Raw genomic sequence first — 26125 nt, forward strand, 5'->3', positions numbered from 1 at the left:
TTGAGCAACCGGTTCATTCCCTATTCTGAATTTCTAATCTATGGTAATATCCTGGTGTAGGCTGGAAAGACTACGTTACTAGGCAAGATAAGAAAGATACAAGTCTTTCTAGAATAAGATAGCTATATCTGTAAATACTATCATTTCGGTATCACTTTATTCACTGACCAGGACAAGAAGCATCTTGTTCCAATTTGTCGAGGCGGCTGCAATAGGAGCGACCTGGATCGGACTGAGGAGGGTATAGTGCCTTGTCGGATCGGAGCATCAAACATATTCTTACAATGTGTCATAAACCTACCCTAGCTAGCCCCAGGTACGATGAGATATGGGAAAAGAAACCTACACAGGTTGCATGTGCTACGCATTGTGCCTGGACATTCCCTGCGCATTGGCAAAGGGACCCCGTCTAGCAAAGGCTCGACGGCGCAAGTGGCTCATCCCCCCATGAGACCCTTCTTCTAATAGAGCAGCCCGATCATCGAAAAACAACTTGTACGGCGCTTTCGGGATTATGTTATTCTCGTCCTCCTACACTTGATACTCAACCTTCTCCCAGACCTCTAGCTGGCGAGTGAGGTTTGCGCTTGATCTTCTGCTTTGACCGCACAAAGCCAAATACTTCCGCCCGCGGCATGCGCAGGTTGCGCATGAGATAGACAATGATGGGACTAGGGGGGCGCGAGATTCCCAAATCACAGTGAATTAGAACCGCCTTGGACGCTCCAGGTCCATCGCGCCGAGCGTCCTCTGCGTTGCATTCGGTGGGCAAAGATCCAGTTGCGCAAAGCGCGGGGGATGCCACTTGGTCCATGAAATCGCAGATATTGCCCAGGTAGACCAGAACGCCCTGCTTTGAGGAATCTGCACACTGAACAAATTTATGACAATCTTTAGGAACTCCGGCTTCTCTTGTGATCGTGTTCCACCATACCCACGGGGCATGGGTGAGAGATACAACTGCGTTGATGTGATTCTCTTCTATCAGTTCTCGGTTGTGGTATGATCTCACGTTGCCGAGGATGAGATCAGGTACAATCTGCCTCATCCGGGGCTTGCTTGCCATCTCCTACCTCCGCTCCCGTTCCTCGGCATCTATTTTAGGTGTGTTTTCACCCATCGTGGCTTGCTGTCTCCCCTCTTCTGATCCGAGAAAAGAATAACCGGAAAGGATCAGGATCGGAAAAACTTGTTGCCTTGATCAAGGCGGTACCAATGATCCATATGGCACGCTCGGTTCTTGCGAGGTCAAGAGATGAGGTTGATTCGTTGAAGGGCGCTTTGTTGGGGCTGTCAGCTCTCCGCCGGCGGTCTTGGCAAGGAAGCTTCCGCAGAATTCGGCGCTGGCCAAGTGATGTGTACCTGGATACGTCTGTATACTCCGCCCTTCATCCTCAGTCAGGCTAGGGCGATGTAGCGCCCAGCCCAGCCACCCGAGGAAAAAAAAGAAAATTAATTTGCTGGTGCAGTGTGCAAGCGATATCTGATATCTGATGTTTGATGTGGCTAGAAATGAACCCGGTGTCTCAGACAACGATGCCGGGGGAGATCAGGATAGTCCTTGTACTCCAAAAGGTCTCAGAGAAAGCTCCACTGTTCAAGCAATTATGGAAATTATCTATTTGAGGGCGTCCTTGTTATGACTACATCAGATTCACTTCCTTAAGGGAGAAGGGAATCGCAGGTGAACCTTGGACTCCATCATGCGTTAGTGTCACCGTATGGAGACCTCTGCATTTGAACCCGAGTCGGCCATTCGTCGCCTTCGATGGGTCACCGATGGGCCCTGATGTGTCAGGTTCAAAACGATGGCGGCTCTGGTGGTTCTGATTCGTATAGGTCAGGCCATCCCTAGACGGGATCACGACGGATCACGTCGTAACCGAGAACCGGTCTGGCGGGCGCTCAAGCACTTCGGAAGTAGTGATCATCGCCGCCCCGAATTCCTGTGATAGGCAGGGAAACCCTAAGCCTAAGCCCCCCTTTTTTCATGTGGGATCCATCACGCTTCGGTGGACACCGTCGGGGGCGAGTAAGAGAGTATGTCGGTCATTTTATTTTATCTTATTTTTTTTTTTTCAAAGGGGTGACTCCATCGTGAGGGTCGACTGTCCATCACCAGCTGAAAAGCGCGTAAATCACCAACGGGCTGGACCCTGAATGCTAGGCGTCTACCGCTCTTTTGCCCGTTCCGTAGTTCTCCCAAACCGCCGTGGGAACTGTTTGGCGTTGGGATAGGTTCCCTGCACGTTGTGGGGTGTGGAGATCGTGTGGAATTGGGGGTGTGCAGGGCCGTCATTGGATGCAGCGGCTCACACCGTGAGAACTCGAGGAAGACAGCCCCGCGGCTGGGTTTCCGCCCATCATGCGTGCATAATGAGAGCAAGCCCCCAGAAGAGTGTTCGGGCGGAAACGGTGGGGGCCCTCTGGTTGGTTTGGCAAGTTGTTAAGGTGGAAGGCGGGAAGGTTGGCAGGTCGGAAGTATGAAAGTTGTGCTCGGGCTTACGAGGAATGCCCGTTGTTTGGAGACCGAAGCCATTCTGATATGGCCATGACCCTATTTAGAATGGCATGGTGATTTCCGGGTGATTGTTCTATACTATACGCAAAACCTCGTCTTTCTATCTCTTGGTACATTGTACGATGTCGTGCTTGTAGGGCTTCGAGATAGACCGACTTGGGGTTCTTTGTGGGCCGGGCTTTGATGCCAGATCTACTTCTCCGGACTCCGTATAGCAATGGCAACACCATGTCCCATGATCACAGGGGGGAAAGAAGGCTAGGGTGAGGGCATGGGTCGGTATCTTTTGCCAGCTTCTGTCCCAGCATTGGCTTAGAGGTTGGATCGTGAGGAAAGCGGTTCGCCATGACGACCAGCGGCTGGGAGGGAAACGAGCCCAAGAATGAGGGCGCATAGCAGAGAGCCCATGACCGTTGGCCCCTGAGTATGCAAGTTATTCAACCACCTTCTGTTACTGCTGCTGCTGCCGCCGCTAGCGTGACTCGGACTAGATCAACCCTGGGAAATTGAATCTTTCGACTGCTTTTCATCCTTCTTCCTCTCCTTCCCCTCCCTCCCCCTTTTCTATATCGGCTGGCTTTCGATTTCCTCTGTTCTCGGCTCACGGGCAGCCTGATTGCTGTGTGTTAGGTTAGGTTCCACCCAACACGCATCACCACCCCCTGGGCCCATTTTTTTTTTTTTTTTGGGGCGAACGCTGAGCGGCTGGTGGATGGGAGACATTCGACGGTTCCTGGCGCTTCCTCTGGTTCCCGACTCCACTTGCATCTGAAAACCACCCTCCCCTGGCTCCTCCGCTCGGCCACTTCCATTCCAACCACCACCACCACCCCCCTCCCCCCTCCCAAGAATCCTGACCTCGCCTTTTCTCGGGAATATCTTGTTGCTGGGGGACCGGAAATCCAGATTCAGATCATCGCACCCGGCGGCCCCGACCCGTGGGCGCGGAATCTCCCAGTGCGCTGTGAACGACCGATTACGACACCTTTACGATGGCCTTTTTGTTCAAATCCAAGAAAACTCAACAGGGGACGGCGCTTCCTCCGGCGACGAGGAACGTTCACACCTCCGAAGGTGCTCCGTCGTCCGGCACACCTGCCCTGACGAACGGGGCCAAGGAGGGCAACGCTTTCGCGCAGACGCCCACCCCCAGCAGTAGCTACAACAACTCCCTCAATTCCGCAACCAGTCCGACTAGCTCGGACCCGGTCAGAATGCGCCAACGAGCCGAATCAGAAACACAGGTAAGTTGTCTGTCTCCGTCGCCGCCGACAAGGGTGCCGCCCTGACCCGAACCCTTCCCGCGCTTTTTTTTAGGCTCCACGACCGCAACAGACTCCCAATGGCGTATCGCCGAACAGCCCGAATTCCTCCCTCTATCCATGGTCTCAGCGTCGCCTGAATTTCTCGTCGCCCCAAACGAACCCATTTCCTCGATATGGCGCGGCCGTCAATGCTGTTGCATCCAAAGAGGGAGACATCTACATGATGGGTGGCCTGATTGACGGGTCGACCGTCAAAGGCGATCTGTGGATGATCGAGAGTAGCGGTGGTAGCCTCTCCTGCTTTCAGATTGCAACGGTTTCGGAAGGCCCTGGTCCCCGAGTCGGCCACGCGAGCTTGCTCGTCGGCAATGCCTTCATTGTGTTTGGCGGCGATACTAAAATCAACGACACCGATGCCCTGGATGACACCTTATATCTTTTGAACACATGTAAGTCGATCGGACCAGCTACCTCTTCCCCTGAGTTATACTTCATATTACTTGAAACTGAGGTCTAATCACTTTGCCCATCATTTCCAGCTTCTCGCCAATGGTCTCGCGCAATCCCTCCCGGTCCCCGTCCCGCTGGTCGTTACGGTCACTCATTGAGTATTTTGGGTTCCAAGCTCTATGTGTTCGGTGGACAGGTGGAAGGCTTTTTCTTCAATGACTTGGTCGCCTTCGACTTGAATCAGTTACAGAATCCCGCCAACAAATGGGAACTGCTCGTCCAAAATAGCCATGAGGGAGGACCACCAGAGGGCCAAATCCCCCCGGCACGAACGAACCATTCTATCGTCGGCTACAATGATAAATTATACCTGTAAGCCAAACTTTCCTCCGTGGACTAAGGCATATGGATAGCGAGGCTGACTCGAACAGATTCGGAGGAACAAATGGCGTGAAATGGTTCAATGATGTTTGGTCCTATGATCCTCGTGCTAACACCTGGACTGAATTGGACTGTGTTGGATTTATCCCGACTCCGCGAGAGGGCCACGCCGCGGCTCTTGTGAATGATGTGATGTATGTGTTTGGTGGTCGCACTGACGAGGGCGTGGACTTGGGTGACTTGTCTGCCTTCCGTATCTCCACCCGTCGCTGGTACTCCTTTCAGAATATGGGCCCGGCACCCTCTCCACGGTCTGGACACAGCATGACAGCATTTGGCAAGCAGATCATTGTGATAGCAGGTGAACCCAGCTCGGCTCCGAGAGACCCGGCCGAGCTCAGCATGGCCTATATTCTCGACACATCCAAGATCCGATACCCCAACGATTCCCAGTCAAGTGAGCGTGGTGCCGTGCCATCTGGTCGAAAGGTGAGCGTCGAAAAGCAAGGACCAGCCTCGGGACGTACCTCTCGCGAGGCTCAAAATGCGACACCAGACCAACAAATGCGTCGTGGTCCCACCCCATCTCGTGAGAGCTTAATCCAAACTTCTGGTTCCAACCCCAACCTGGGTCCAGGATCTCGTCTTCCTCGAGCCTCGATTGCCCAAGCGCCTTCCGGGCCCCCGCCCCCTGGCCAGGCCCCTTCGCCAGGCCCCCGAACTAACGGGGCTCAACCCGGAATGAATCCTCGCAGCAAAACACCCACCAAGAATGAGCGTGGATTCACTCCGACGGTAGATATTCGCGCTGCCAATGCAGAGCGGGGTGCGGAATCCCCTGTTGCTAAGGATGCTACGGATGGCTCGGGATCTTCGGGTCAACGAACTCCAACGCAGCAGCAAGCACCGAAGATATCTGCCAAAGCGATGGAGGCTGGAGAGGCGGCCCCTCTTATGACACCTGCCCGCCAAAGATCCTTGCGCCAACATCGGCAGCGTGGCTCAATGGATAGCGCAGAAGAGTCAGTGCTTGGCCGGCAAGCTGGCAGCATCGATGGCTCTATCGAGTCTCGAAGCTTCCGCAACTCTCGAAGCTTAGGCGACGAGCCCCGCTCGCCACGATTGACCCCCCACCAGGAGGCCTTGATCAAGGAGCTGGAGGCTGCAAAGGCTCGCAATGCCTGGTATGCTTCCGAACTGTCACTGGCAAAGAAGGGCGGCTATGTCCCCAACGCGTCTAGCAGCCCTGCCCTAGACGAGCGTGTTCACGAGTCTCTCAATGAAGAAGACCGCACGCTTGTCGAGGCATTTTTGGCCATGCGCGCTGAATTGACTAAGATGCAAGCCACCGTGGATCGCCAGGCAGCAATTGCCTCTAAGCGCATCGCGGAAGTCGAGCACCAGCGTGATGTGGCTGTCAGTGAGGCAGCTTACTCGCGAGCTAGACTCGCCGCCCACGGTGGAAGTCAGCGCGGAACTCCTCAACCAGAGGGTTCTCGCGAGGGAGAAGATGAACGGCCGACTGACATGGGCCGTCGTCTTGCATTGGCTCTGGCGTCTCAGTCGGAACTGAAGGCTAAGCTTGATATGCTGACAACCGACCTCCAGCAGGAGAAGCAGGCGAAAGAGCTGGCCGAAGACACCAATGAAGCCACTCGCAAACGTCTTGCTGAGCTGGAAATGTCAAACAATGCGCTTGAGGCGGAGAATCTGCGTGCTGAACTACACCGTGCTGAAGCTTCCGCCAGAGAAGAGGCTCTGCTTCGCTCAGAAGCTGAAGCTTCCTTGAAGCAGCTCATCTTGGACAAGGAGGAACTCATCAAGCAGGCGGAGGAGTCCTCGGGACGGTTGAAGGATTTCGGTACCAACTTTGGTGGCCTACGGGAAGCTGTTGCCGCGTCAGCTGCTAAGACGACGATTGTCGAAAAGCGGCTAGAAGAGGAGAGAGAACGCCGTGAGGGATTGGAAAGAAAGCTTCTACAACTCCGGTCTGAGCATGAGGAGCGTACTACTGAGCTCGAGAATACCACTCGTCGTCTGCGTGAAGCTGAGGAGTTGGCTGAAAGCCATGCCAAAGAAGCCGAAACTCACAAGATGGCCTTTGTGTCTGGACTGGAGCGCGCTGTTTCTGTGGATCTGGATTCTTCTATTCGATCTCGTGCTGACCAGCGGGTCGCGGCTTTGGAGGCCCAAGTCGAGCGATCCACCGCCCTGGCAAAGGCCAACCAGGCGGCCGCAGATGCCGCAGCGGACAAGTTGCGACGTGCAGAGGAGCGCATTGCAGGCCTCGAGGCTTATCAAGAGCAGGCGAGTCGCGAAGGGCTCCAGCTGCGGAGACAGCTCCAAACTGCCATGAAGGAAAGCCAGGCGGCCACTGCTGAAAGCAGAGACCTCAAGTCCCAGCTTGAGGCTCACCAGCGGGAGGCTGGTGCGTTGAACATTCAGCACTCCGCCCTCAAGGACCTTCTTGGCGAGCGTGGTGTAAGCGCAGACAGCAGGCGTTCTCCTCGCCTTGAGTCGCCCGGTTCACGGTTCGGAACACCCGAGCAGAGCCGCTTGCGCGAGCTCGAGCAGCAGCTTTCGGCCAGCATGAAGGCTCATGATGATCTCAGGAGCTCATTCGAAACCCGAGAGCAAGAAGCCGACCGTGCTTTCCGGGAAAAGCTGGAGCAGCTGGAGAACGACTATCAATCGGCGGTGCACTACGTGAAGGGTACCGAGAAGATGCTGAAGCGCATGAAGGATGAGCTGAGTCGTTACAAGACTCAGAATGCCAAGTTGCAGTCCGAATTGGAAGTCTCTCAGAAGAACCTGGAGAATGCCAGCAATGAATCCGATGCCTCCGCTGAATGGCAGGCTGAGCGCATCTCCCTCCAGAAGTCTATCGCGGACCTGGAACAGAGCACCTCCAATTCGATTAATATTCTTGAAGGCCAGATCAGTCAGCTCAAGGAAGACCTCGCTGCCGCCGAAATCGAGAAAGAGAAGTCGCTGAATGAACATGAGCGCATCCGGCAAGACTTGTTCGCTGCTGCTGAACGCAGCCGCACTGAACTCGAGCAACTCAAGAAGGAGAATGGACATCTGGAGACCCGTGCATCGGATGCAGAGCAAAAGGTCAATATGCTGCTGGAACAGGTTGAAACTTCAGTTGGCCACTACCGGCGCCAATCTCAACATGGCCAGCTTCTTCCTTCCAACGGAATCTCGCGCAGCCATAGTAACGCATCGAGTAACACTGTCAGCGGGCGACCCCGTGCGGACAGCAGCGTCTCCCAGGACTCTACTTCCTTCCCTGATAACCGCGGCTCTATGGCTCTGGACTCCCTCGCCAACGAGCTCGAGGCTCTCCGTAACCACTGGGAAAGCACCAACCGCAACTATCGCCTCAGCAGCCAAATGGATCTCGAGCGCACACCTACCAAGGAGAATAGCGATGGCCCTGCGATGATGAGCGATAGCCTCGCCGAGTGGAGGCGGCGGTTGGACGAGGAAGAGCGGGCGGTCGGTAAACTCAAGCCTATGAGTGCTGGCAATGGTCACTCCGAGGGCACATCGAATGTGATCTAAGCCCTGTGTCCGTCTGATTTCCCTGCCGTTTCTATGAGCATATGCCCTGAGATTTGTCGATTTGCAGCCTTCTCTGAGCGCTTTCCCCCCCTCCTCTTCCCTTCCGCCTCTGTACTCTGTTTCATTTCCTTCGTTTTGTTTTCTTGTGTATTTTGCGATACATGATCCTTGTATGATGAAGGTTATCTGCGTTTGTGCTTTTTTTTTCTTTCCCGCCGTCTGTTTCCATTGCCATTTTTGGGACGGGATTCCCTTCGTTTTCTCGCGACTTGTTCCCCCTGTTTTCTTCCCCGATCGCTCCTTGTACTCCTTGTTTCCTTTTTATCTCTCTTATACCCCGGCTTTCCGATGTTCATTGGACCCTGGCTGTACCACTAGTACATTCTCCACGAATCTGCCGTCTACTTTATAGTCAGCAAAATAGTCATCGTTTCTTTTTTTCATGACGTGCTCGAATGTTCCTCGTATCTTATATCCTCCCCGTAGCGGCATTTTGGCTCAATGCATCGAAGACGCCCAGCCCAGATACCAAACCGAACCCGATTGCCTCCCCCAATCCCTGATACGTTCGGGTTGTCACGCCCGAGAGTGATGGTCGGCCAGGGAGGCACGCGATGTATAGCGGCAGGATGCAGTGGGTATTAGGCAACCTGGGGCTTGGGGCCAGCGGCAAACATGGCACTGCATGATAGGCATTCAGCTCCGCCCAGGGCAGATGAGACATTGCCCCTTTGGGTAAAACCCGCATAGAAGGGTGCAATTGTTGTCTTCATGTCAGGTTCTCAGGGCCAGGAGGGGTGGGAGCATGATGGGAGGGTGCTTCCGAGCTGATCACAAAGCAGAGAAATCGTCTTTATCCGGTTCAAGCATTCAGGCTGGAGCCGAGGATGATCGAAGATCCGAAACATTTCAAAGGCGCTTCAAGCTGATGCCCGGCGCCTATACAATACCGTCCTCCGGGCATCTGAGAAATCTCATTTACCCCGTCGCATCTCCATTTCTCTCGGTGAGCCAGGGGCATCAAAGAATCCTTTGAAGGGCGCCGTTTAACTTACACAGGATCCACCACCCTAAAAGAATCGCATGAGCCTAAGGGGGCCATGTTGATGTACTGACTTTACTATGGGTACCTAATAATACTCCATAAAATACTCCATAAAATACTCCATAAAATACTCCATACCGCAAAGGGCCCAAGGGGCCCCTGCAGCCCAATACGAACGTGACCATACCCGCTGCCGGGATTCGCGCCGGGTGACGGGTGCAATACCACGGACGTCACACCGGCCGGGCGCTGGGCTGGTCACTTGTCGCCCAGCGACTTCGCTAATAGAAAATACCGCCTCTCACCGACTTCCTGCCCCCTCCCTCCTTTCTCTTCTCCCACCTTCCTCCCCCGGCCGTTTATCAAGGCTTCGTCCTTGGTATCTCTTCGGTTGTCTCTTGTCTCCTTCGTCTACTTTTGACCTCCCCCTCTCGGCTTTGTCCGATCCCGCCAACGTCCTTTCCTCTCCCCTTTTCCCGGTCGGCCCTTGACGGTCGGCATTGGACATCTCACTCTCCCCGGCCCACGTCTTGATCTATCAATCCGTTGTTCAGGTTTTCAAGTATGTCTCTTCCATTTGTTATTCTGACTCAAGATCTGCCTGGACTACCATGGTCTTCTCCCATGTCAATCAAAGGGCGTCTTTCCCTGTTGCCTGCATGAACATCTGTTGGGTGGCCAAATCGGCACCACCCCCCCCCCCCCCCCAAGTTACAGACCGTCCTCGCCGATGGCCTGAGGCTCAGCTGTCACACCCCCTCCCTCTACAACGATTCTTCTGTTCACCTGCCCACCTTTCCATCCTCCCTTCTTTCCTTCCTCACCCAGAGCGCTTCGTTCTCTCTTACCAGCCTGCATGTGGACGGCAGTTTCTGACCTCAACCTCGTACAGTTTTCAAGCTCCTTGCACGGCGAATCGCTGTGCCACCCTAATACCTTCGAGATGACGACCATGGTCAGTACAACCTTTTGTTCTTTCCACTTGCCTCCCGTCCACCTCTCCAGATCTTCTTGTAGAGGACACTCGTGATGTTGAACGGAAGGGCCTGCCTTGGCCCTGGATTTTCCTTCTGCACCAAATTCAAAGTCCATCGTCTTTGCTGACAGTATACATAGGATTTACGCGTCGGTAACAAGTACCGTATCGGCCGCAAGATCGGAAGCGGTTCTTTCGGTGATATCTATCTTGGTTTGTCGTCCTGATCTCCACGGTTCTGTAACTGCTGCTGACTCTTGACATAGGCACCAACATCATCTCTGGTGAAGAGATCGCCATCAAGCTCGAGAGCGTCAAGGCCAAGCACCCCCAGCTCGAGTATGAGGCTCGAGTCTACAAGTCTCTCGCTGGCGGCGTCGGCATTCCCTTTGTCCGCTGGTTCGGTACTGAATGTGATTACAACGCCATGGTTATCGACCTTTTGGGTCCTAGTCTCGAGGACCTGTTCAACTTCTGCAACCGCAAGTTCTCGCTTAAGACCGTCCTTCTGCTTGCCGATCAGCTCATCTCCCGTATTGAGTACATCCACGCCAAGTCGTTCATCCACCGTGACATCAAGCCAGACAACTTCCTCATGGGCATCGGCAAGCGTGGTAACCAGGTCAACGTGATTGATTTCGGTCTGGCCAAGAAATACCGCGACCCCAAGACCCACTTCCACATCCCCTACCGCGAGAACAAGAACCTAACCGGTACTGCCCGTTACGCTAGTATTAACACTCATCTGGGTGTGGAGCAGTCTCGCCGTGATGATATGGAGTCTCTGGGCTACGTCATGCTCTACTTCTGTCGTGGGTCTCTGCCCTGGCAGGGTCTGAAGGCTGCCACCAAGAAGCAGAAGTATGACCGTATTATGGAGAAGAAGATGACCACCCCTACCGAGGTCCTCTGCCGTGGCTTCCCTAACGAGTTTGCCATTTACCTGAACTACACTCGTTCGCTGCGTTTCGATGACAAACCGGATTACTCCTATCTGCGCAAGATCTTCCGAGACCTCTTTGTCCGCGAGTCCTTCCAGTATGACTATGTGTTCGACTGGACTGTCTACAAGTACCAGAAGGCCATGACCTCGGATTCCTCCAAGAAGGAAAAGGAGGAGGAGCAGCGGCGCACCGGTGTTACTGGCACTGGACCCAGTCCTGCTGGTTTGACTAGTGCTGCCACTAAGCCTTCGGCTGTCGCTCCTCGTCGCAAGGTCATGGACCGCAGCGGCGAGAACACTCCCAACACCCTTGGAACTGATCGGATGTGAGTACTTGGAACTTGGTTCCATGTAGGGACCCCCTTTTTCCTACTGCGTTTCGTGCTTTCCTGCGACGCTTCGTGGAGGACCCTTGAGTTCCGAGTCTGACTAATCACAGTTCTCCGCGTTAGGCTACGCTCTGCCACCATTGCTCCGAAAGGCGAACCTAGTCCTGTCTATGGACCCTCTGGTGGTGTTTCAAAGCGGGGCAATGGAGCAGGTGCTCAATGGTACTAATTTTGTAACGCGTGCGGCGAGAGTTGAGACCGACAGACTATTCTTTCCCCCGTCTCTATCTCCTGCATGAACAACCTCATTTCAACTGAAAGAACCCCGGGATATTCGCCATTGCCGTCATTCGCATGGACTCGACTTTCTCGGCTTTCTTTTCTTTCTCTCCTTGGATCTCCATTCATTCTGCAATCTCTACCAGCCCTTCTATCCCGTTTTCGATCATATTTCGACCTCAGCCGTTTCGATCCGTCTTTGTTGTTTCGTCTGTTCGCCTGGTTTGAACTGGAAGATCTCAATATTTCTTGACCAGCCTTTCCTGCGGAGCTACGACAACACAAGGCCACTGTTTTTTTTCTTCTTTCGGAATTCTTTCCCCCTTTTGGGGCATCAACCGATCACTCAGTTTCGAAACGCATCCGATATGGTGGCTATTCTTGCGTCTTGACCCTTTTGCGATGTTCTGGGACGGGTATCTCTTCAACTTTTACCCAAGTCTCGCACACGACTCGAAAAGGCAGACTGCAGGAGAGATGCAAATGATGGCGTCAAATTAGAAACGAGAACACTACGTTTCTAATCCCCTGGTCGCTCACACTGGATTTCCTTCACCCGCATGATCATATGCACTATCCCATCGTTATTTTCTGCCCCCTTTCCTTTGCCCGTGAAATTGTTTTGCCCTTAACCCTTTCCCATCTGATTTTTCTTTTGTTTAATGCAACATCGACGCCCGTTCGGGGACGAGGAGACGACCGGCTTTGCCGATCTAATATGAAGAGGAAGGTGGTTCTTCGGGGATTAACTTTCTCCAGTTCGTTGATTTACAGGCTTTTCTAGCTATTTGCCCTCACTATCGGCAGATAGTCTTACTTGTCTGTGGTCTTCGATCGGCTGGGAGAGTCGATTCTGGTTTGGTGGTTGGCGACGGAAAATTGCTAGGGTCGCTTCCGGGGTGGTTTTGCGTCGATTTGCATTGCGTTTCGTGTTGCTTTTTATGTTACTAGCTTATTGATCATATCCAAGTTCATGCTCCACACATTGACATTAACTGCTCGCACTTTTTCCTCTTGTGGTAGGTGACTATGAAGGGACTTAGGTGGTGCGATACTGGATCACCTTTTTGAGGTCGATCCGGAAGCTACCCCTTGGCCTTCTTAGACTTACCACTGTCCATAGCCTTCTCTAATCTTAAGTATGCTTTTTCTTGAGTTCATGTCTCAGTGTAGAATTTGGACGGAAAGTTTCGGTGAGATCATCGAGTATGAGTTCGCCCCGTTCTGGGCCTTTTTGTAATGGCGGATCTACTTCCGCCCACGGGCAATTGGCTTAGAAATTTGAGGGCCACAACAGAAGACTAACTGGGGAAACGTAGTAGGCGCCAAAAGACATCATCTATGAATAAGAATCTACTTTAGACGATAGTCTATGGTGTGGTATCTGGACAAACTCGAAACAAACCTGTCTGCGTAACGCCACGTCTCTGGCTGGCAAGTCTGATCTTCCCGGGGTAAAAAGCACAACCTTCAAGGTTCAGGATCTCCCGCTTTACCGGACTTCATCTCAACCCCTACTTGTCGCTTCTCCCCGTCTTCCTGTCCAACAGAAAACTCAGGCCCTGGCCTCGCAAGTCACTGCGCGATGGACTATTCCAACTTTGCCGGTCATCAGTCCCAGTCATTCTCAACGCTCTACGGGCTGCCCACCCCCGATCAGCAACCCCAGCCTCAGTCCGACGATGGGATGCGTGATGCATTCTCCTTGGTAGCGTTGCCCCTCGAGGGTTTCGTACAGGAACAATGAGAATCCTAGACAAGTTCTAACGTCAACTCCAGAATACCTACAATCAATACTTCCCGGGCTTCGACCCCTCATTCCGCCTTGACTCCTCCTCTTCCTCCTTTGTTCCGCCACCACACTCACCCCCGGACTCTTTCACCAAGCACTCGGTATCAAGCAATGATATTCATCACAATAACAAGCCCGAACCAGCGTCAATTGACGGAGACGATAACCAGTACGCAGACCCCGCCGCGGGGCGGAGTAGCAGCGAGGAGAAAGAGTCGGCGACCCCCGCGCAAAGCAAGCGCAAGGCACAGAATCGAGCAGCGTATGTACCCACCCCTCACGAGTAGATGCGGCTTCCACTACAAGTCGATACTAAGTCTAATGCCCCATTTAGCCAACGAGCATTCCGAGAACGAAAGGAGCGCCATGTAAAAGACCTCGAAGACAAAGTCACCAACCTTGAACAAGCATCCTCAACCCTCCAAGCAGACAACGAGCGCCTCAAGCGCGAGCTGGCCAAATATGCGACCGAGAATGAGATTCTTCGCGCCACCTCTCACTCCCTCAACGGCGGCAACGGCCCCGCCAAAGACCGCGCCGAGCCAATCGTCACCGGCCCTCTGAAATTCACCCCGACAGACTTCTACGCCCACCTCATGCCCGAAAGCGCGGGATCAGGGTCAACCTCGGGACTCGGGTCTGCAGTGCCTCAAAGCCCGCAGCATCGTGTCACGTTGTGTCAGACTACCGGGGAGAAGTTGCTCGATGCCGGCGCGACATGGGATCTCATCCAGGCTCACGAGCTGTTTAAGCGCGGGCAAGTCGACATCGGCGACGTCACCGAGCGGTTGAAGGGTATGGCTCAATGTGATGGGCAAGGTCCTGCTTTTAGGGAAGGCCAGGTGCGAAGGGCAATCGAGGAGAGCGCAGCCGACCGCGATGAATTAATCTAAAATTGCGGTTCGTTCCTGATGTCCTGGCCATGCCCCCGACCCTTGATGATACGAATGCCTTTTTACATACTTTCTCATTTTTTGATTCTTTATATTGTTTTTTACCCCTTTGATCTTTTGCAGAAGCCTGTCATGATAACAACTATGGAGTATTTTGGCGCTGGAACTAGGATTGCCAGGATGGCGATGGATTAACTCGACTGTGATTTGGTCGGATATTGATGGTATTTAGGGGTCCTTTCAGCGTGGACTTTGTCAATTTTTTCCACGCTGATGCTTTTGTTGGACCTGCAAATACGTAAGCCACAAGGCTGAAAGTGAATTCATCTGAGTTTTCTTTTGCATAGCATGTTATTCATGGGAGTAGGATTTGATACGATTGAAACGACTGCGTATTTCCATATCACGGATGGATCAACCACGCGAGAAAACAGCACGGAAGCAAGAAGTCATCGCTCGCAGTCCAAGGCTCGCCAGGAAAGGAGTGTTCAGGATGTATAGAAGTCCTGGGATATTCGAGGATCTTTTTTTGTTTTTGTTTTTTGTTTATGTGCATTTCCGGATACTGTTCAGTTGCAAGAACAGGCCGGACATTTTCATAATGTACACACATCACATAATCATGAGGGGGTTGGTCGTGTTTCATTGAAAGCATAGAAAAATAAAACAATTAATCCCAGTCGTCATCATAGTCCTCCACATTGAGTTCGTCATTTTTCTTCTGCTCCCCGTCCGAGTCGGCGCGCTTCTTCAGGCGCATGTCGCTCTCCTTCAGCGCTCCGATCTCAACGAGTAGTCGCTCCAGGTCCTCCAGCTTAGTGCGAGGTCCCTTTAGCTCCCGCAGCGTGACCAACTGTTTCCGGATCTCAGTGTCCTTGTAGATCAAGATTGTCGGGGTGTTACGCTCTGGATAGCCCTCAATGCACATGTCGGCGCGGATTTCGCAGAACTTGATGTCGCCGAATTTGGTGGCCAGTTGTCGCCAGAGCTCGGTCAGGACCCGGGACTCGACGTTACCACCCTGGGATGTCAAGTTGACCAGCACAAAGGCTTCTTTTGAGGCTTCAGTGACCTCTCGGGCGTAGTCGACTTTCTGAAGTGGGTAAACTTGGTTGAAGAGGCTGGTTTGTTGGAGGGTGGAGAGCTCGGCAAGGCGTTTTTGGCTGTTGTATTTGGCCATTAGCATTGATTCAATTATACATTGGGTACTGATGCTAGCATGGGATTCGGCTTGGTATTTGGTTTTTGCATATATGGAGGACTAACCGGTACTGCTGGAGGAAATCCTCGTCCTCCTCGTCCTCGAGTGCATCCAGCTCATCCAGGTCTTTGTCCTCAAGCCGGTTCTCGTGCGCTCTGCGCTGTGCCTCAATGAGGGCCTCCTGAATCAAAGGCTCGGGATCTTTAGGCTTCTCTGGAATTATGCCATGCTGGCGAAGAATGTCGTTCCTGAATCAAGCGAAGCATTTAGTATCACTGTAAGCTAGCTTTAGACGGTGGGGGGATGCATGGTGGTGTGCATGCAAGAACGCAGGCTTGTCGTGGTCATGGTCATACCATTCGGTATCCTCGTTGGGATTTACTTCAACTTCCATGGTGAATTCAAGCCCAGGGCGATCGGTAATCAGCGATGCTCAAGCCTAGGCAGAGTGTTTATCGAGGAAGTTGAGGAGCCAAAGGCATCGCCGTAATGCATGATGCCACCTGTTTGCAGTGTTTGGACCGGGCGCCACACTGGAGTGGCTGCCAAACACACGGAAGGCCACCTTCACTTAACTCCATAAACAGTGGGAGCTCGAGGTCGAGATTCATCACCACATCTTCTCCGGTTCTCTTCCCTCCTCGTCGCACTTTTGTCATTCGCTTGAGGGTTGACTATGCGAATGCAGTAGCCTGTCTACACCGCCCTCTCCGCTACTGCTACTCTGTCCTCCCTCCTCCACACCCCCCAAATTGAAACCCACCCCGAACTCAAGGAGATCGCGAGCACACTCCGCTGGTGCAATCCCAGCACCTGGGCAAAATGAGTTACATGAAAAAAGATGAAGACGCGGACCAGGTCATGATCAAGCTTGATCGGACCTCGGTTTTCCAAGATGGTAGGCAGCCCGCCGTTTCCCCCCTGGCCATGCGGCCATCACAACATCTCCCCATTGCACAGAATTGACAAAGCCATACTGGTTTAGCTCGACTATTTAATTCTTCTCCAATCTCACCGCGGACATGTCGTACCCTCCTGACCAAGATTGCGGTCCTCATCTTCACCGGGGAGCAGTTCCCTACGAACGAAGCCACCACTCTCTTCTTCGGCATCTCGAAGCTGTTCCAGAACAAGGACCCCTCATTGCGACAGATGGTGTATCTCATTTTGAAGGAGCTGGCTAATACTGCGGAGGATGTGATCATGTCGACTAGCATCATTATGAAGGACACCGCGGTCGGAAGTGATGTGCTGTACCGGGCTAATGCTATTCGAGCTCTTTGCCGCATCATCGATGCCTCGACAGTCCAGGGTATCGAACGCCTGATCAAAACTGCCATTGTGGACAAGACTCCTTCCGTCTCATCTGCGGCTTTGGTCTCTTCCTATCACCTGCTTCCCATTGCGCGCGACGTCGTGCGGAGGTGGCAGAGCGAAACCCAGGAGGCGGCTTCCTCATCAAAGTCATCGACCGGTTTCCTTGGCTTCTCGTCTGGCTCGCAGGCTCATGCCATCTCGCAGTCGAACTTCATGAACCAGTACCACGCAATCGGTCTTCTGTATCAGATGCGCTCGCACGACCGTATGGCGCTGGTGAAGATGGTTCAACAATATGGCGCCGCCGGTGTGGTCAAGAGCCCAGCGGCCTTGGTGCTACTGGTGCGTCTCGCTGCCAAGCTGGCGGAAGAGGACTCAGGTCTCCGGAAACCTATGATGCAGATGCTGGATGGCTGGCTCCGTCACAAGCACGAAATGGTCAACTTCGAGGCTGCGAAGGCGATTTGCGACATGCGCGATGTTACCGATGCCGAGGCGTCCCAGGCCGTTCACGTTCTCCAGCTGTTCCTGTCCTCTCCACGATCCATCACTAAATTCACCGCTATTCGTATCCTTCACAACTTCGCGTCCTTCAAGCCCCATGTTGTCAACGTGTGCAACCCCGATATCGAGTCTCTCATTTCCAACTCAAATCGTTCCATTGCCACATTCGCCATCACTACTTTGCTCAAGACGGGTAACGAAGCTAGCGTCGACCGTCTGATGAAGCAGATTTCGGGCTTCATGGCCGATATCACCGACGAGTTCAAAGTCACCATTGTTGAGGCCATCCGCACATTGTGTCTCAAGTTCCCCAGCAAGCAGGCTGGTATGCTGACTTTCCTGAGCGGCATTTTGCGTGATGAGGGCGGATATGAGTTCAAGCGAAGTGTTGTTGAGAGCATGTTCGACCTTATTAAGTTTGTGCCCGAAAGCAAGGAAGATGCTCTTGCTCATCTTTGCGAGTTCATCGAGGATTGCGAGTTTACCAAGCTCTCAGTCCGCATTCTGCACTTGTTGGGTGCTGAGGGTCCCAAGACTTCGTCTCCTACCAAGTACATCCGGTACATCTACAACCGGGTTGTCCTGGAGAACGCCATTGTGCGCGCTGCTGCGGTCACTGCTCTTGCCAAGTTTGGTGTTGGCCAGAAGGATCCTGAGGTCAAGTCTAGTGTACAAGTCCTTCTCACCCGCTGTCTCGATGATACGGATGACGAGGTCCGTGATCGTGCTGCGCTTAACTTGCGTCTTATGGGGGCCGAGGATGAGATCGCTAGTGCATTCATCAAGAACGGTAAGACATCTATATGAGCCCTCGCAAGACTACTTTTTACTCACAAATTTTCAGACTCCATGTACTCGCTTTCCACCTTCGAGCACCAACTTGTCATGTACGTGACATCAAATGACAAGCAGACATTTGCCGCCGCCTTTGACGTTTCTACCGTGCCCGTTGTCTCCCACGAGCAGGCCTTGGCCGAGGAGCGGACTAAGAAGCTCACCACTGCCACACCCACTCTCAAGGCCCCGTCTACCGGTCCTCCGAAGGGCAAATCCAACGGCGTTGCCGAGGCTGCCACCGCTGCCGCGACCCAGAAGTATGCCGAGCAGCTCATCCAGCACCCGGACATCAAGGAGTACGGTGCCTTGCTGAAGTCGTCCATGCCTGTCGAACTCTCTGAGAGCGAGACTGAGTATGTTGTCACTGCCGTGAAGCACATCTTCAAGGAGAACATCGTTGTGCAATATGATATCAAGAACACCCTCCCCGATACTGTCCTCGAGAATGTGACTGTCATCGCAACACCGTCCGAGGATGATCTCTTGGAGGATGACTTCATCATCCCGGCTCCCAAGCTCTCGCCCAACGAGCCCGGCGTCGTCTATGTGGCTTTCAAGAAGCTCGGCGGAGAGCACAGCGTTCCTGTTACCTCCTTTACCAACAATCTTAAGTTCACTAGCAAGGAGATTGACCCCACGACTGGCGAGCCAGAAGATGAAGGCTATGAGGATGAGTACCAAGTGGAGGACCTTGAGCTTACTGGAAGCGATTATGTGATCCCGACGTTTGCCGGCAGCTTCGACCATGTCTGGGAGCAGACTGGTGCCAACGGCGAGGAAGAGAGCGAGACTCTGCAACTAAGCAACATGAAGGGCATTGCCGGTATGTATTCAATTCCTCGATTTCCATATGGTCATACTGTCCAGATACTGACGAATCTCCAGATGCCACGGAGCAACTGATCTCCGCCCTGTCTCTCCAGCCCCTGGAGGGCACTGACGTTGCCCTCAACAACAGCACCCACACTCTCAAGCTCTTCGGCAAGACTGTGTCTGGCGGCCGTGTCGCCTCCCTCATCAAGATGGCATACTCCAGCAAGACCGGTGTTACGACCAAGATCACGGTGCGGGCAGAAGAGGAGGGCGTTGCTGCTGCGGTGATTGCATCTGTCAATTAATGTCTTTTAACCTATCTTTCCTTTCTTTTTGATATCAAATTGTAGTAGACATGAGGATTCTTCTTGATTCCTCTCTTGCGCACACACCTCTACTCTTCCACCCCGTTGTTGATGTTCACTCCGATTGAATTGGTGCCATTGTTCTTAAGCTTCAGGGCGACTTCTACGTGTTTTCATTTTGCTGGTTATGACGAGTCCCATGATGACTGCTACAAAAACTTGGAGGACTTGGTCTGTCTGTCTGCTGTCGAGCCAGTTTATCAAATTTCTTTTCTTCCCTCTTTTTTCTGTGCTTGCTTCCATTTTCTGCAATTCGTTCAGGTGTTCAATAGATCGATGGTACACATGGAAGGCACTATGATCACATTTTTCGCACTGCCTGATTCGGGGGGAGTTTTGCTCATCCGATGAGGCTCCTAATATCCCGGCCGTCTTCATATTTAAATAAATCAGAACCTAGGTCCGAGTCAAAATCCAATGAAATTTTTCTGTATCACAATTTGGGTCTTCTCGTAAAGATGTGATTGGTATATTATCAAATAAATATTCTGGGGCTGCGGATGAAGCCTGAAGCCCTGATTACTCTGTTTATTGAACTCGAGCTTCTCAATACCGTCTTGTACCCAACCGTTCTCAGTCATTTACTCTCCATCAACTTCGGGTCCTTTGGAGGGCTCTGCATGAAACGCCTCCGAATGGCTGCTAAACAGGCGCTGCGCACTGAACGGAATCTTGAAGATCGAGATGAAAGTCTTCGATCTGCTCAGTCGGAAAATTCTCAAATTTCAAGCTTCCTGGTTTCCTGATAGCTTTCGGGCCATCATGATTATGATTTGTCCGATTCGTGGTTGTTTCTCGCCCTGACCGACTTCCGCCCCGCCCCGCGCCCGCAACGCCCGCATTTTCTCCGATTCGGCTTGTCGAACCGTCAATTCTCAACTTTCAAATTCCACACCTAAAACGGCCAGTGCTACCATGATGAGCTCTTTTGATCTCCATCTCTGTGATCGCCGCCCCCGTTCCTCTCCCATTCCGCAACCATCTTGCTATTAACCCCGCGCAGGCGGGGCCCAAGTGGGACAACAACTTTCGATCAGATTGATGTCATAAAGCATGCATCTGCCGGTGGAAATCTTGATCCTCATAGCAGGCCACCTTTATTATGTTGAACATAACAGGGCTCAATACTACTGCGACCGGCAGACAAATTTACACAACTTCTGCCTCGTCGGCCGTTCATGGTACTCGGCTGGGCTTGCCTACCTGTACCGTGATCCCCAACTCTTCGCGGGCTCAAGGTTTATTCATTTCATCAACACAGTCTGCCCACCAACCAAGGCAAAGAAGAGCCAACATGACCTGGGCTCATTTGTGCAGATTCTCGACCTGGGACTTTTAGTTCATCAAAGCTCCCCCAGCCAACTATCACGGCTGCTGAGCCGGACCAGGAAGTCATTGCAGAAATTCGTGGCCCCGAGAGTATCCTTTGCGTAAGCTCTGTCCAATTTGAATATATCGTCACGACGATAAGCTCTTGCTCACCTCTCCAATAGAGTCAACAGCCTGGCATCGATCTCCAGATGCCAACAACTCCAGATTCTGGATCTGAGTCTAGTCGCGGGGGAACCATTTGAATTCAAAAATTTGAAAAAGGCAGTCAGTGGTTTGACACATCTCCAAGAACTATCTTTGCCATCCTCTATGGATCTTTGCCTCACCGATAGTTCAGCCGGGAAATGGCCATGCCGACTTCATTCTATGACGCTGGGCGGAACTCTGGACTCGGCTGTCGTGAAAACATTCGAATGGCCACCTGCAATTGACCAATTAATTTTTCTCGGATACGCGAGTCTCGATCTTTCAGCCCTTAGGATTGCTCTGTCCCATCCGGTACTTTTTTCACAAATAAGACGTCTCACGTTCCTTATTAACAAACCTGGGATGCTTGCGGATGACAGTGGATTGAATATTCTTTATGAGTTGCCAAATTTGGTATACCTACGGATACCGATCGATATCTTCCTTAATATGGCGCACGAGGATCTCCCACATTGGAATTCCGTGCCGCTGAAGGTCTTAGAGCTTGAGCAACACGTGGAACTCGAGGAAGACGAATCGGATGTAACAGATATACTTGGTCAACTGAGAACTATTTTTTCCAACGTCTGGGCTTTAGGACTTACCCAGAACACAATGCGGATATTTCGCCAGCGTGTTAAAGAGCTTGAAGATGAGATCTGGTCCCACATCCCTGATGACGAGGAGATGTTGGCCGAGGGTCTCCGGGCTCTCGAAGGAGGTGACATTGGGCTCTACATTATTTGATCGCTGGGCATTCTTCAAGCAATATGTTCCTGTCCTTTTCGAATTCTGAATTCATGATACACTTTTAGCGTTTATTGTATGCTCAATGCAGAACTAAAATCCTCATCGAAAATTCCTTGCATTATCTAATTTCGTAGCACAGAACAGAAGTCTAGTATTAGGCTAATCTTCTATCATGATGCAATAGGTAAACTTGTTGAGGATGATGCTGTTCTGGCAACGGAATCCGCTTTGGTCCGAAAGTGGTATTTATAAGCGGCGATCTTTCGGAGATGATATCACCCGTCACCTTCCTCCCCGCCCCTTTCGAGCTCTCCTCGTTCGTCACAACAGAACTACCCAATGAGACCTCAAACACTATGGCGCTCGCTGAGCCTCCTCCAGCGCGCGTCTATTCGACATGACATTGGTCGCCGAGCTCTTCAGAGTGATAGCTTCGCCCGAATACCGAACTTCGCCTTTGCCTTTGAGTGAGTGATATACAATGTATGCGCAGAGCCGAACCCTTTTGCTCCGGATCTAACGGTTGACGACAGCATCGATGGAGTCCTTCTACGAGCTTCCAAACCTATTCCTGGTGCTGCGGACTCGTTAGCTCTCCTGATAGAGCAAGGAATTCCGTTCATTCTTCTCACCAATGGCGGCGGTAAACACGAGACGGATCGCGTGGCAGAGATTAGTGAAAAGCTGAAGATACCATTGGATGCATCGGATATTGTCCAGAGTCACTCGCCATTTGCAGAGCTTGTCAAGGGGAAAAATGAAGCAAGTTCGCTGGAGAACAAGTGTGTTTTGGTGGCCGGAGGCGATGGTGATGGTTGCCGCCGTGTGGCGGAACAGTATGTGGAACATTTGCCCCCGCATCTAAGCTTCTGGGTTTGCTAATGAGAAACCCTAGATACGGATTTAAGAATGTCGTGACCCCGGGAGATATTTTCATGGCCAATCCGTCTGTCTGGCCCTTCTCGAAGAACTTCTCCGACTACTACAAGACCTTCGCCAGGCCCCTTCCCAAACCTGTTGACCCGACTGACCCCACAAATGGTCTCAAGATTGATGCCATTTTTGTGTTCAATGATCCTCGAGACTGGGCTCTTGATACACAAGTGATTATGGATCTTCTGCTTTCATCGGAAGGACATGTGGGCACATTGTCACAGAAGAACGGTCGCGTTGACCTGCCTAACCACGGTTACCAGCAAGACGGCCAGCCTCATCTTTATTTCTCTAACCCGGATCTGTGGTGGGCCGCCGCGTACCCGTTGCCCCGTCTCGGTCAGGGTGGCTTCCGTGAGGCCCTCGAAGGTGTCTGGGCCGCAAGTACCGGCGGCTCCAGCAAAGGGATTGAGCTTATTAAGACCGTGATTGGCAAGCCTTATCAACCGACATATGAGTTTGCCGAGCGACAACTACTCCGGAATCGTGCAAAGAAATTTGGCGGTGCGGGAGATCTCCCACCATTGCAGCGGGTCTACATGGTCGGAGATAATCCTGAATCGGATATTAGAGGTGCAAATTCCTACCGTAGTGATATTGGTAGCAGTTGGCACTCCATTTTGGTTCGAACAGGTGTATATCCGGGCGGAGAACCCGCTTGGGCCCCCAAGACTATCACGGATGATGTTCAGAAGGCCGTGCAGTGGGCGTTGAAGACTTCGAAATGGTCTTTATGATAAAGCAGGCCACATGGTCATGTACAGGTAGACATTGCTGTCAATAGAAGCATGAGTATGATGTAAATTCATTTTGTCTATATTCTACGTGTCAATTCTATGTTTAACAACTACTTGACAACTTCCATAGCAAATCCAATTGCATTTTATTACGATCCTTGCTAAGTGAGCTATTCCTGTCTTGTTTATTTCATAACAGTTCCTGAGGCAGAAAGATTACTATGACGCGGTATCATGTGACATGTTCCCCTCCTAGGGCTTAGGGCAGTTTTTACGGCGGGGTGAGTCAAGTGTCAACCGCAAAGAGCTTTCCGCATTCCAGAGCATCATTAAGGTGAGAATCAATCTTCATAGCATTGAAGGGTCTTATCTTCCTAACCAGCTTCTTAACAGCATCATGGCGGATTCTGAACTACCCACCCGTCCCAAGCCCGAGGAGACCAACCCGGCCGCCGCGCCCGCGGACGGAGAGTCGAAGAGTGCCAGCAAGAATGCGCTGAAGAAGGCGGCCAAGGAGAAGGCTAAGGCCGAGAAGGCTGCTGCTCGTGCGGCTCAGGAGAAGGCTCAGGCCGCTGCTGCAGATGCTAACGACACAGCCAAGGGCCTGTATGGCCAGATCCCCGAGACCGAGGACGTCATCTCTGCCACCCGATTCAGCGAGCTTTCGGAGGAATTCTATGAGAAGGAGATTACCGTTGTTGCGCGTGTTGACAATGCCCGTGTGCAGAGCGCCAAATTGGCGTTCCTGATGCTGCGCCAGCAGGGACAGAAGGTCCAGGCCGTCATCGCTGCCGCCGAGCCTATCTCACGCCAAATGATCAAGTATACTGGTGGATTGAACGTCAACTCTATTGTTCAAGTTACCGGTATTGTGAAGAAGCCCGAGATTCCGATCTCGTCCGCGACAATCAGCCACCTGGAGCTGCACATCCGCAAGGTGTATATGATCTCAGAGGCCGCTCAGATGCTGCCCATGCAGGTCAAGGATGCTGAGCGCCCGCCTCCCACCGAGGCTGAGGAGGGTCAGGTTGATGCTGAGGGCGCTCCCATCGTCACTCTCAAGACTCGCCTTGACAACCGGGTTCTGGACCTACAGACCGAGACCAGCCAGGCTATCACCTGGATTTCTAGCGGTGTTGCCCAATTGTTCTCTGAGTACATGATCAAGAGCGGTTCCCGATGGATCTTCACCCCTAAGCTAGTTGGTGCCGCCACTGAGGGTGGTAGCAATGTCTTCGAAGTCAAGTACTTCAAGCGCAATGCCTACCTGGCTCAAAGCCCTCAGCTGTACAAGCAGATGTGTATTGCTGGTGATATGGAGAACGTGTTCGAAATCGCGCCTGTTTTCCGTGCGGAGGACAGCAACACCCACCGCCATTTGACCGAGGTATGACTGACTGCCTTGCCGAGAGATACTTCGACGAGTTGCTCACTAACACAATCGTAGTTCGCCGGTCTCGATTTCGAGAAGACTTTCCAGAACCACTACCACGAAGTCCTCGATTTCGCTGAGGACCTGCTCGTCTTCATTCTCAGTCAGCTTAAGGAGCGCTATGCCGCCCAGATCGCCATTATCCAGAAGTCCTACCCCAAGGCCGGAGACTTCAAGCTGCCCAAGGACGGCAAAGCTTTGCGTCTAAACTACATGGACGGTGTCGCGCTGCTGAAGGAGGCTGGTGTTGACATGTCGGAGCAGGAGCGCTTCGAGAACGACTTCACCACTGCCATGGAGAAGCAGCTGGGCCAAATCATCCGTGAAAAGTATGACACTGACTTCTACGTGCTGGACAAGTTCCCTATGGCGGTGCGTCCCTTCTACACCAAGGCCGACCCCAAGGACAGCCGATTCTCCAACTCCTACGACTTCTTCATGCGTGGTGAGGAGATCATGTCTGGTGCTCAGCGTATCAACGACCTTAAGGAGCTGGAGGAATCGATGCGCTCCAAGGGTCTGGATCCCACCCAGGAGGGCTTTGAGGACTATCTGAATGCCTTCCGTCAGGGATGTCCCCCTCACGCTGGTGGTGGCCTGGGTATGAACCGTATTGTGATGTTCTTCTTGGGTCTGCCCAACGTGCGCTTGGCGTCGCTGTTCCCGCGTGACCCCCAGCGCCTGCGGCCATGATCATCATCTCGCTGTGTAGATAGAGCTTAGAACAAACAAAAGTCAAAGAATGCATTGAATGGACGGCCTTTGCTTGAATTTTTTTTTTTTAATTTTTATTCCCCCACCCCCCTAAAAGTAAGAGCGCTGCCTAGGAGGGAGGCGCCCTTTGGTATCGAAGTTGTGTACAGGTCGACGCTTGAAAACACGTAAATGGGTTCAAGCCTCATTAGCAATTCCCCTTTTTGGGGTATATATTGACAAATTTCAAAAAAGAATTGAGGCCTCACCCATCGACTGTCCCTCAGGGGCTTTTTTTTCGTGGTATTCATCTGTTCCAAATGTCCGTCCACGTTCCACTATCCTCGAGTTCGAACCATGTCACCATCTTGTGGAGCTATTTTATCTGTCTAACTGTGCTTCAATCTGAGAGAAAGTTTCAAATTCAAAAATGCATTGGCTAGATGACCACTCTATATTTCCATCGGACTTTTTACAATGATATGTGATTTTTCGTACAATTATTAACAGGAAGCTTTTCGGAGAACACACCGGCTACCGTCGCCCCGCTAATTGAGGTACGGGTGCGGGCCGCCGTTGAG

At 52.3% G+C, this 26125-nt stretch overlaps 9 protein-coding genes across 9 annotated transcripts; 7 read left to right on the forward strand and 2 right to left on the reverse strand.

Moving 5' to 3' along the window:
* Positions 1–544: 544 nt before the first annotated feature.
* N7462_002501 (dual specificity protein phosphatase family protein) lies at positions 545–1066 on the reverse strand (the record flags this gene model as incomplete). The annotated part of the gene is made up of 1 exon (XM_057074227.1): positions 545–1066. One exon carries the CDS (start codon positions 1064–1066, stop codon positions 545–547), a length of 522 nt encoding a protein of 173 aa, XP_056937868.1.
* A 2447-nt stretch (positions 1067–3513) lies between these two features.
* N7462_002502 (putative cell polarity protein (Tea1)) lies at positions 3514–8187 on the forward strand (the record flags this gene model as incomplete). Its single annotated transcript, XM_057074228.1, has 4 exons — positions 3514–3765; positions 3839–4235; positions 4326–4608; positions 4668–8187. The coding sequence occupies 4 exons, from the start codon at positions 3514–3516 to the stop codon at positions 8185–8187; spliced, it is 4452 nt and encodes a 1483-aa protein (XP_056937869.1).
* A 1988-nt stretch (positions 8188–10175) lies between these two features.
* Positions 10176–11709, forward strand: N7462_002503 (casein kinase 1 family protein; the record flags this gene model as incomplete). Its single annotated transcript, XM_057074229.1, has 4 exons — positions 10176–10187; positions 10349–10421; positions 10475–11477; positions 11604–11709. 4 exons carry the CDS (start codon positions 10176–10178, stop codon positions 11707–11709), a joined length of 1194 nt encoding a protein of 397 aa, XP_056937870.1.
* Positions 11710–13344: 1635 nt separating this feature from the next.
* rsmA (putative bZIP transcription factor (Fcr3)) lies at positions 13345–14444 on the forward strand (the record flags this gene model as incomplete). Its single annotated transcript, XM_057074230.1, has 3 exons — positions 13345–13467; positions 13539–13813; positions 13886–14444. 3 exons carry the CDS (start codon positions 13345–13347, stop codon positions 14442–14444), a joined length of 957 nt encoding a protein of 318 aa, XP_056937871.1.
* A 670-nt stretch (positions 14445–15114) lies between these two features.
* Positions 15115–16039, reverse strand: N7462_002505 (phosducin family protein; the record flags this gene model as incomplete). Its single annotated transcript, XM_057074231.1, has 3 exons — positions 15115–15607; positions 15711–15893; positions 16002–16039. The coding sequence occupies 3 exons, from the start codon at positions 16037–16039 to the stop codon at positions 15115–15117; spliced, it is 714 nt and encodes a 237-aa protein (XP_056937872.1).
* A 428-nt stretch (positions 16040–16467) lies between these two features.
* N7462_002506 (coatomer subunit gamma) lies at positions 16468–19421 on the forward strand (the record flags this gene model as incomplete). The annotated part of the gene is made up of 4 exons (XM_057074232.1): positions 16468–16543; positions 16631–18256; positions 18311–19126; positions 19189–19421. The coding sequence occupies 4 exons, from the start codon at positions 16468–16470 to the stop codon at positions 19419–19421; spliced, it is 2751 nt and encodes a 916-aa protein (XP_056937873.1).
* Positions 19422–21122: 1701 nt separating this feature from the next.
* On the forward strand, positions 21123–21746 carry N7462_002507 (F-box domain protein; the record flags this gene model as incomplete). Its single annotated transcript, XM_057074233.1, has 1 exon — positions 21123–21746. The coding sequence occupies one exon, from the start codon at positions 21123–21125 to the stop codon at positions 21744–21746; it is 624 nt and encodes a 207-aa protein (XP_056937874.1).
* Positions 21747–22088: 342 nt separating this feature from the next.
* On the forward strand, positions 22089–23419 carry N7462_002508 (putative HAD superfamily hydrolase; the record flags this gene model as incomplete). Its single annotated transcript, XM_057074234.1, has 3 exons — positions 22089–22216; positions 22283–22585; positions 22645–23419. 3 exons carry the CDS (start codon positions 22089–22091, stop codon positions 23417–23419), a joined length of 1206 nt encoding a protein of 401 aa, XP_056937875.1.
* Positions 23420–23816: 397 nt separating this feature from the next.
* dps1 (putative aspartyl-tRNA synthetase Dps1) lies at positions 23817–25544 on the forward strand (the record flags this gene model as incomplete). Its single annotated transcript, XM_057074235.1, has 2 exons — positions 23817–24806; positions 24867–25544. 2 exons carry the CDS (start codon positions 23817–23819, stop codon positions 25542–25544), a joined length of 1668 nt encoding a protein of 555 aa, XP_056937876.1.
* Between the last annotated feature and the right edge of the window lie 581 nt (positions 25545–26125).

The sequence above is a fragment of the Penicillium macrosclerotiorum genome (genome assembly GCF_028827735.1).
Source record: "Penicillium macrosclerotiorum strain IBT 26536 chromosome Unknown utg000002l_segment0_segment0, whole genome shotgun sequence".
In the NCBI taxonomy this organism is placed as follows: Eukaryota; Fungi; Ascomycota; class Eurotiomycetes; order Eurotiales; family Aspergillaceae; genus Penicillium; species Penicillium macrosclerotiorum.